Raw genomic sequence first — 11,192 nt, forward strand, 5'->3', positions numbered from 1 at the left:
AGCTTAGAGGCAAGGTCGGGTATCAATGCAAAAGAAAGCAAAAGATTATCAAGAGCCAAAAAGTGGAAGATGATAAAACAAGAGGCCAAATAAGAAGGCTAGCAGGCTTATAGCAGTATGCATACCGCTGTAGGACTACTTTAAGGTTTAGTTTCTGGAGCTCACGGTCCTACAGCGAAATGCATACCGCTGTAGGACCGCTTTAGGAATTGCTATCTAGAGCTCACGGGTCTGCAGCAACAAGCATACCGTGGTAGGACCGCGGTAGCATTCTGAACTTCAAATCAAAGCTCGATTTCGGCCCATCTCCGTCCAAATCAATGAAAAATAAGAGTTTTCACTATGCATGACTTTAATAACCTAAAAACCACTATATAAAGACTTATTCTTATGGGTTTTGGGAGTTTTGGGGGCATGAAAGAGAAGCGGACGGAAGATTGAAGATTTTACTATTGGGTTGTATTTTTCTTTTCTTCTTCAATTCTTTACTATGGATTCCAACTCTTTTCTTTTTCTTTTGATTATAAGAATGCATTGCTAAGTTTTTATAACTAGGGTGAATGATAAAACCTCGACTTTCAATGGTTTGATTTAAAGTTATTCAGTTTGCTATTTTCTTATCCATTCGGGTTGATTGTTTGCTATGTTCCTAATGCTGTTTTGATGCTTGATGACCATTAAAACATATTTGTGATTTGTATTACTTTCGAGAGATTCAATATGGATTAGACATGGTAGCTAACAACGTAGGGTCCTATAATAGGTAGAGATATCATTATGCCCTATGAAATCTTTTTGTGATGATCTCCGTGATTGAATGCATGTTATATGTTCGAAGGTTAATCAGAGATAGTTAATCTCATGTATATACATAGAACTGAATAACCATCAAGAGAGGCTTTTGATTGTAATTGGATTATCGATTTTCAACCTAAGATAAGGAATAGCAAGACCCGAGTAATGAATAATTAAATCATAGAAGGCCGATGGTGGATTCACAAACCCTAGTGTCTTAACTTTAAGAGTTTTTGAATCAAAGAAATTGTTTTGTTTGCATCTTTTATTAGTAAACTAGTTTTCATTACAGTTGAAGTCTTTGTTAATGTGTGTGTTAGGTTAAGCTTAAATTAGTGAGAGTAAACATCAAAAGTTAGTCCTCGTGGGTACGACACTCTATTCATTACTATATTACTTGTCATGATCTGTCCACTTGCGGGATAGAATAGGCAGGACACTTTGTTCTCTGCTCAGGGTATTTCCCTATTGTTTTTTTAGCCGCTTTTGCGCTGGGCTCTTTTGTTCTATAAAATATTTTATTTACAGAAAAAAAAGAAGGTGAGCTTGCAACAACAAGGAATAGGCTCCGGTGATTGGTCCATTAAAGGGTGGTTGGAACCTGCAAGCACTCTGACACTCAAATCAGTAAGAGAACAAGTTGATAGAGTATCAATAGGTTAGAGAAGAACATATATTGGCTCTAGAGAGAACTGGTCTATATAGAAGGAGGAGAGGTCCTCCTACATACATGCGTGATGCGTTTACAACATATAATGGTGATGATAGTTGTTGCAGACTGGTGCAAAGTCTAGATTGGGTCGAGATCGAACAGTAGGCCGAGGGCCGAGATTAGGCTATGAACCAAGAGTCAAGATTGGGCCAATATTGTCCAGGGGCACATAAAATATGCCTATTATTATGGGACATGCACAATAAAAAGAATCACATAATATTATCATTATGTTGTCGTCAAAACTTTTATTAAAATCTCATAACCAACAAGTGGGGATGATTAATGTTAAGAGACATACATTGACAATATAATTAATGTTGTAAAAATCTTAAAAGTTTTAGAGACGAATGGGTAAAATTAAAATTTTAAAGGGAGACAAAAAAAAAAATTAGGCTACGATCTCTTTACTTTTTAATTTTTGATTTTGAGTTTTGAATTCATTTTCATTTTTTTATTTCGATAGTTTGCTTTTAGAAAATTGAGAATGGCATGGACAACTCTAACCTCGATGGCCGATATTGGAAACTTCATCGCTAGAAGAGGTGTGGAGACGATTACGCCTAGAGCGTTGAGGGATGGGCATCCAAGTAGGGCATTGTATGGAGTCTGGCAGTCGACAACAAGATATTTAACGATGATGGTCCTAAGGAGGGAAGTTGTCCCAAACGTGGTCTGCAACTTGATGTACCCCTTAACGTGCACCTATTCCCCGAAAAAATTAACCAAAACTTTCGTGGAACGGTTTGAGCTCTTCTTATGGAATTTTTAACCTCTTCAAGGTTAAAAAAGTATAGTAGGTCAGACGAACTTCCTTGGTTGACAAGTACCTTTTTAATAACATAGTTGGCTGCCATGACAGATATCACCATGGGATCATCTAGGTTTTGGTCAATTCCCTCGAAGTCTTTGTCGATAAAGGAGATCATCGAGTGGGCCATCCTCTTGTTGGACTCTCCTCCCCCTATGAAGCCTCTAGAAATGGTGCTATGACTCCCTTTATTTGATCAACGGGAGCCGTCCCGCCACCATGGTCCTCTTTTATTCTCGACCTCCTCCGTGGGTTGCCGCTCCTTCTTTGACCCGGATCTCCCCGCGGCTCCCTGCTCCGACTTCTTCTTTTTCTATAGACATACTGGTTGAGATGGCCTTGTTTAACCAACCGCTTGATCTGGTCTTTCAGTGCGACACACTCCTCGGTTGTGTGATCGTACATTTAGTAATAATCACAACGCTTACTTGTATTGACGTAGGCGGTGAGGTTTTACTATCCTTGGTTGTTGGGGATTCAAATGATTCCCGAGTTATGGACTTCACAGAGGATCTGATCTCTCCCAGTCGTTAACGGGGCATATTTGTCGTATTTCAAACGATAAGGTTCAGGTATTTGCTCACGTTCTCTCATTTTCCCAGCCTACTCTTTTTGACTTTCTCTTCTTTGACTGGGGTCCATATCGAGGTAGTGTTGATGCTCAACCGATGGCCCTATCTGCTGGCTTAGTTAAGGTTGAGCTCTTGTTTGAGAGTCGCTACATCTAGTAGTTAAGACCTCTTCGACGTTTATGTAACCTGTTGCTCGTAATCTGAGGTTAAAGAGAGGTTTTCTTGCTAGGGAGTTAGCAAAAGGCCCGGGCTTTAACCCTACCATGAAGGCGTGTAGAGAGATTGAGAAGTTGAGGTTCTGAATCTAGATAGCCTCTTGATTGAACCGATTTAAGAAATCTCGTAGCGGCTCATTTTCATCCTACTTCAGGTTGATGAGATTGGCTGAGGTCTTGCAGTGAGCTCGATTAGTGAAGAAATGAGTGAGGAAGTGGGTAGCGAGCTTGGAGAAGTCGTGGATGGAATCCGGCTTGAGGGTAGAGAACAACAGTAGGGCAAATTTCTTGAGAGTACTAGGGAAAGCTCAACACATAATAGGATCAGTGCCCCGCTCAAAAGCATTAAGGAGTTAAACGTGGTTAGGTGCTCTTAGGGATTAGTGGTTCCGTCGTATAGCTCCAGGGTGTTGGGGAGACGAAAACCGTCTGACAAGGGTACAGACATGGTAAACTCCGAAAAATAGTGGTTGGGGGTGTATAAAGTTGTAGAAGGTGCAACAATATGGGTTATTTTAGGTTGGTGGTGGTTGTTGGCTTCTTCGTCATCGTCGGCCCGTCCATTATGTTGGTTGCATGGTTGATTGCGGGCTAGCTTAACGACTTGGTTCTCGAGCTGTCGAATGGTATGGAGAAAAATCTCCATGGTTGCAGGGTTTTCTGATTGGTAAGGGTGGGTGTTTTGGTTCTCTTGGTTGGGGGTCATATTGTTCTAGCTTTTGGTTCTAGCCATAGATAATTATCGGGTATGGCTTGGAATGTTTTGGTGAGTTTATGGGGCAAGCAAGTTTTATCAGGCCCCACGGTAGGCGTCAAATGTTCCTTTCGACTCAAAAAATAATGATCAAACGATGGTCTTGAAGAAACGATGATCCGCACGGTGGGGGTGACACCTACAAGCACTCTGACGCTCAAGTAAGTGAAAACTTAAGGTGATAGAGTTTTTATCAGACTGAGAGAGAACATATCTTGACCGATAGTTAGCTAGCTTATATAGGAGAGAATGAGAGAGCCCATTGCGTGTTGTCGACTGTTGCAAGTAGGTTAGGAGTTTAGAATCTTAGGGCAGTTGAAGTTTGTTCTGAGCGCAAGGATCTAGGCATGGCGATGAGGGGATAGGAGATGTTGCTAAACTGACGTTGATAGGATGGGGCTTGGGGATCGGGCCTAGTATTGAGCAACGAGCTTATTGTTGAGCTAGACCCAATGGAAATAGTATAGTTCATAACCTTCCATAAATAATAAACAAGAAGCCATATGCATACTATATAATATATATATTTTTTAATTGAAAAATAATGATATTTGAGATATGACTTTTAAAATAATTATTAAGTGGTTGATTTTTTATTTTCAATTTTACACTGTGATATTATTGTATAACCTAAATCGACATTGTTTTAATTTTTAAAATAGGGTTTTGCTAAAGAGTAACAGACAAATTTGTATCATATTTTTAAAAAATAGTTTAGATAATTAATATTTTCAATTAAAAAATTATATTTTTTATATAGATTTTCATTTACAAAGGAAAGACATGATCTTGTTTTATATTTTAAAACAAATTAACAAATTTATAATATCTTGTTTTAAAAGATTTATATCCAAATAAAGATAAATTTTCTTTCCATTTTTTAAATAAAGATAATAATCTTTTCCTTTAAATCATTCTAAATTCTATCCTAAAATACAGATATGATATCTCTCATTGGAATTTTATTTTTTATTAAATTTTCTATAAATAAAATTACCTTCAGACTGAATGACACTTATTTTTAAATGTCTCTTAATAAAGTGCATAGGAACAAAAGATTGTTAGGAACATTTAACATTGCTCGTACGACAAAAAAAATAAGTCAATTCGGACTAAAAATAGTCAACTTCATTTTCTTTTCTAAGTTAAGTTTTATTTTTGAAAAAAATCTAAAAATGAATACGATATTTGAATAAATATAATTAGAGATATGATGTTGGTTTTAAAATTTTGTTTTAAGAAGAGAAATTTTGTTATATATGGAAACTCCAATATATAATAATATATATATATGAGCACATCAATTAATATTATAAACGTAATTAACAAATATACATGATAACAAAGGAATAATTATCACAGTAATCTCAATTATAGGAATAATTAGCATAGTAATAAATGATCATATTATAGTAATCTTAATTAGATAATGAAAGCAAATCGAATGGGTAAAGCAAAATTTAAGTCAATCGAGCAATGATGATCTTACAGAACTCTAAAGTCAGAGTCAATTTATAATTCTAGATTCTCAATTTAATACTTCATATTAGGTAGTTCACGCGTTGGTCCAACTAATGTTTTTGGGTCATGATAGTAAGTTGAGAATGACACAAGATTTGGGATGAAGTCTATAGTAAAGGTGACTTTTAAGCAACTGGATCTCGCAATCATCTCAATTATTTATGTATTTGACAACTAACTTGTCCTACACAAAGACTCTTCCTTCTTTGAATTGGTACAAAAATTAATCTCTCACCACATGCATGGAAAAACAATTCTAGAAAAGAAAGAACCAAATTAATATAGCTTTATTTTTTATGATGAGATCCCTAGTTTCTAGAGATAAAATTTTAACTATATAGTAGTTTAGATTTGATCTAAGGTCCGAAAGGTTTGATTTGTTTTAAAATTTGGAAGGTTATCTAAACAAGGAGTACCAATGAGGGTCTAGTCCCAAACTCATATCCATTGCTAGCTCACCCAATTCGTCTAAAGCATTGAATCTAATTATTCATATAGCATCATACTAATCATTCAATTTGCTTATATAAAAGTGTGGTCTCTCATGTATAATATTTTATTATTTATTTATTATATTATTTTTAGTACAGTGATTGACTTGAGTATTGAACTATTCACTTAGAACTATAGACTTCCTCCTTTTGTAGGAAGAACTAGTCTTTAAAAATCACCCCTACCAATCACCCTAAGTTTTCAGTCAAGGTTTTCTTGGCTTGACTTGGAAATGATCAAAGTCGTGATTTTAATTTTTAATTAATTAATTCTTTTTGGTTGTGTGGGTTCTCTGGTCAAATCAGACTAGTTGTTGCATGGAAGGGACCTTAAGGCCCAAGTCATTATTCTAAACCCAATAAAGACAAGACTATGGTCAAATCAGACTAGTTGTACTTGTTTCTACCTACCATAAAATTCTCCATTAATTATAACTCTCCAAAATTTTATATTAAAAATTTTCCTATACATAAAAAAATTATATAATAGACTGCATTTTAGTATTTCGAAATCAACTGTTATGTCAAATTAAGATAAAAGATTGTCACGATCCAAGTCATATGGTCCATGAAAAAATTTTGTTTAATATTCTTGAGTAACAATTACGATGGGTATTCTTTAAATTATATTATTAATTAATTATTCAAAGGGTAATGATAATTAAAAACCCTTAATTGGTCAATTATAAGAAAAAAAAATACCAAATTTGAACTTTACTAAGACAGAAACGACTACATAAATTGTAACTCATTCAATTTTTATGTCCAAAATTAATTAACGTTAATTCGATATGTAAAAAAAAATATTACTAAAATTATGGACAAATCTAGTAATATCATTGATATGAGTTTTTATTAGAAAACCAAGACGATCAGCCAAGACTAGTTGTTACGTCATTTTATGGCGCCGTAATGTTACGAAGCTTCCTTCCACCAGCCAAGAGTTTGTATAAATGGACGTGAGCAGAGCCTTAGCAAACGCGGCATTTCCACGGTCTCTCTCTCTCTCTCTCTCTCTCTCTCTATATATATATATATATATAGGTGTATTATCTGCATCTGGCAGATTAAGGGTTTCAGATCCAAACATTTCTGAGCAAACCAAGACGATGAAGGTAAGTAATATTCTGATCAAAATTAACTACAAACTTGGTTTTTGCTCACAAACAGTGGGATACAAGAACCCGTAATTACTATCTTTAAGATATATATTGGCAATGGTTGTAATGGGTTCTTGCTTCCAATTAAGCAGCAAAAGGTGGTCGTCAGATTCGGCACGAAGAGCAGCAAGTCTCGCTCCAAAGCCCTCACCATTGCCGTCGGCGTTCAAGGTATCACATAAGCGTCATAAATACAGAACTTTCGTTCAGAATAACGTCGTCGTATCGACGGCACTTTTGTATCAGTATTATATTATATGCACTTGTATGTACAGCTCTTCTTGTAATAAGAGATTACTAGTCTTTAATTAGGACAGTTGTATATTTATTGTTCTGAATCTCGTGTTTGTTTTTGGAAGGGGTGACATCGGCGACGCTGAAGGGGCAGAACAAGGACGAGATGGAGGTGGTGGGAGAAGGGATGGACTCGGTGGTGCTGACGACCCTGCTGAGGAAGGGCGTCGGCTCCGCAGAACTGGTGAGCGTCGCACCGGCTGAGGAGAAGAAGAAGGAGGAGACGCCGGTAGTAGTCAGCTCGCCTTATTACTACACCTATGGCCCGCCTTATAATTACTACACAAATTGGGTCCTGCCATGAGCATTTCCTTCTTGCTGTGGCCACTCCATCATGATCAGCAAAAGAAAAGAAAATGGTTGTATTTTAAAGAAGTAGAAGGTTGGTTCATATATAGATTATATAATTATAAAAATATTATCCTTGTCTCATCTTTTGTGAAAAATCTATATCTTACTTACTAGTTTTAGTGGATTTCGTTTAGTTTTTGCTTCCATATGTTTTAATATTAGTATCCATTATTAACAAGAGTTGTCTATGATCGTTTGTAGGTGATATGCTAAATTCGATGCAAGATAAGTAAAACAGAAGAGAGAATTAAAGCCACAATAAAGAAGAGAAGAGAGAGAATTATCAAGAGAATCAAAATAAACTTTGTTATAATAGGATTAAGAATATAAATTTTAATATTATTCTGATTCAAATCTTATAATATTTATAATTATCTAACTATAATAGAAACAAATCAAAATAATAAGACGACAGAATAAATCCTAATCTTTTGACTAGTTACATGGAGGCTACGTACGACCAGAACAAAGAAGAAAACAAGAACACTTTGTGGGTGACAATATTGAATTTGTCGTCCTCATCAATTGACAAATCCTTATTTTCTTCCACTTCTGTCATCTAGGACACCATTAATTGCCTACTTCTCCGGTTAAAATCGGCTAAATAATATAAATATTTAATAAAATTTGCACTAAATTATAAAAAAAAAATATTAAATTTTAATTTAATATGCAATTCCATAACTACCATCAATTACTGTTAAAAGAGACTAAAGAAATATTAACATAACTAATAACGTAGATGGCTAAACAATACAAATGGTCACTAAATTTTGTATAAAAGTATAAAAAGATTGGTGAACTTTTTATTAAAGTATAAAAATATTAATGTTTCGTTAGTCTCTTTTAATGACAATTAACGATTGTTATACAATTGTATATTAAATTTAAGTTCAATGATCTTATAATGACAAATTGAATTCAGTAACTCTTTTTATAGTTTAATACAAACTTTAGTAACTATTTATATTATTTCTCAATTTTGAACTTTAAGTTCACAACTGAGTACTAGTTGTTAGAAGTATTTTTCAAACATTACACTAATCTTAATAGAATAGATTATTGGGAACCAATGTAATAACATTACCTTGGTTTGGGAGTGTGAGAGTGGTGAGACGATGGGTCTCCATGACTCCTCTGGTGCCAATTACTGGGAAGGGAGCCAAGGCCTAGGCTTGCTTCTTACCTGGCATCCGGGGAGCCAGGCAGGCCAGCCCAGCCCAGCCTAGCCCATTCTCGCCATTAACCTTTCATTTGTCTTCAACTGATGGCCTCTTCTTCTTCTGCATTGTGGAAAAAAAAAAAAGAAAGAAAGTCAATTGTTTGTTTGATTGAGATTCTAAAAACTAGTGTTTATATTCAACACGAAGGTATCATTATTTTGTATAAGATGAACGATAATTTTATACAATATGATGAAGTTTTTTTTTATATAACATACTATTTTTATTAAAATATAGCGATGGGATCAACTCCGGACTTTTATTGGGTTGGATTGATTTGACTAATTAGTGTTATATTTCCCATCACGAGCAGAAAGGTATGGACTTGAGCGGAAGCAAGCAATTTTCTAGTGGCAGATTCGAAAGAATTGGAAAATGATTTTATATATATTTATATATGTGTGTGTATATAATCCAGAAGGTTGACATGAAGGGGCAGCTAACCATCCTCACAAGTGTACATGTATATAGTCTCTTAGGACATGAGTTGAGCAGTCGAATAAATAATATATAAGTGTCAGTTTGATATATTACAAATTCGATTCTTTCTCTATACAAAGATTAAAAACTCAACATGCGATTTATCTTTACTAACGTAATCGAATGCACAAATACCGGGGGTCGCATGAGAGCGATCATCCTAAATGTATGTGTATATATAATTAATTAACCAAAATTTGGAAGAGTGTGACATTAAGGTAATTAATTAATTAAAATTTGGGTTGAAAAAAGTGGGATATGGAAAGAATTTCGGATAAAAATGTTTTCAATTGTATTTGACAAATTTATCTAACAATCTTTAAAAAAGAAGTCATGTGACTTTTTATCTGAAATTGTTCAGATAAATTTATCTCATCCGCTTTTAGATAAATTTATCTTGAACCGTACAAATAAAATAAAAAAAATAACCTATATCTCCCCCAATACATTCTAAAAAATGTAACAAACAATTTGATAAAAATTTTAAAATATTTCACATCCTTATCTTGACCATTTTATCATAAAATCATTCCACTCTAGAAAATATTGATTTTCACAACCTTATCATGGTCATTTTAACAAATGCTACCTAAACTACTAATTAATCTTCTATAAGTTAAGAAAGATAAAATAAAACATATAGAAACTCTGAATATATAGAAATCAATTTGAATTTGATTTTCACAACCATACTAATATTACATATATATATATATAGAAATCAGTTTCATTATGAGCTTGTTCTAGGTTGTTAATTTGAACATGGTCACCCACAATGCCATCGCCAACCATCTATAATTTTTGTTTATTATTTTTTTATTTTTTTCATAATAATTGTCAAAGAAGGTTATTTTGGAATTAGAAAATATTGATTGTCGATCGTTAATGGTAATAATGGTAAACGATATATATTTATAAAATTCTAAAGTTGTTTGTGTTATTTTTTCAAAATACAAGAATAATTGATACAATTTAACCAAACACGAGCACTAAAAGATATGGCCCAATGATTCAGGATCTATCCCAGTTAGTGTCGTACCTGAGATTTTGGGGCCCTAAGTCGAAATGTAAAAATGAGCTCCCGAATCATAGTGTATATTTAAATTTTATTTTTTATAATAAAATATAAAAAAATAATCAAATATTCATAACATATTAAAAAATAAAATCCAATTTTTTTTAAATAATCAATTAAAAACCACTCTACTCGTAATTTTGGAGGCAAAAATATCAATTAAATTTACATAATCAAGTTGTTCGAATATTTTTTTCTTAATAGGCAACATAACTAATCCATTCAATTTGTCCTGTGACATAGTTGAGAGGAGATAATTCTTGATCAACTTCAACTTGAAAAAATTTATCCTTACATATGCAACTATAACAGGTATAATCACCAGAACAATTGAATTTGGAATTACAACATTCTAAAGTACTCCTGAATAAATATTTGAAATACTATTTTAAATACATAATATTTCAAATACTTACACATGTTTGGCCCAATAATAGAAAGTATCACATATATAAGAATATATAATAATAAATATAAATTCTTTACATATTGCTTTACATGTTGCTCTACATATTCCCAAAGTTCTTTAATTTTTCCACCACTTATCTCAATAGGGAATTTACTCCCAATACCTACCTATCGTTGGTGAATAAATTTTTTTTTTTCTTTTGTCAAACCAATGATTGCATAAAATCCTAGTTACCCATAATCCATTACCAAATCTTCTAATTCACTAAGATATATATATATATATATGTATTCTGTAAAAAAATAACAAAAATATACATAGCTCAAGAA

General features: G+C 33.6%; 1 protein-coding gene across 2 annotated transcripts; it reads left to right on the plus strand.

Annotated features, from left to right (window-relative positions):
- Nucleotides 1-6,863: 6,863 nt before the first annotated feature.
- On the plus strand, nt 6,864-8,186 carry LOC127792324 (disease resistance protein RGA5-like). 2 transcript variants are annotated; one of them, XR_008021111.1, is made up of 4 exons: nt 6,864-6,986; nt 7,124-7,202; nt 7,391-7,707; nt 7,878-8,186. XR_008021111.1 is itself a non-coding variant. In XM_052322786.1 (3 exons), the coding sequence occupies exons 1-3, from the start codon at nt 6,981-6,983 to the stop codon at nt 7,627-7,629; spliced, it is 324 nt and encodes a 107-aa protein (XP_052178746.1). In that variant the 5' UTR covers nt 6,864-6,980; the 3' UTR covers nt 7,630-7,820. The 2 variants fall into 2 exon arrangements, 1 of the variants encoding a protein (XP_052178746.1); XM_052322786.1 differs by lacking the exon at nt 7,878-8,186 and having other exon boundaries at nt 7,391-7,820.
- Nucleotides 8,187-11,192: the final 3,006 nt, after the last annotated feature.

The sequence above is a fragment of the Diospyros lotus genome, chromosome 15 (assembly GCF_014633365.1).
Source record: "Diospyros lotus cultivar Yz01 chromosome 15, ASM1463336v1, whole genome shotgun sequence".
NCBI lineage: Eukaryota > Viridiplantae > Streptophyta > Magnoliopsida > Ericales > Ebenaceae > Diospyros > Diospyros lotus.

Coding starts and splice junctions, on each gene's coding strand:
- LOC127792324 (XM_052322786.1), top strand. Junction 7,203..7,390: donor CATTGCCGTCGGCGTTCAAG/GTATCACATAAG, acceptor TGTTTTTGGAAG/GGGTGACATCGGCGACGCTG.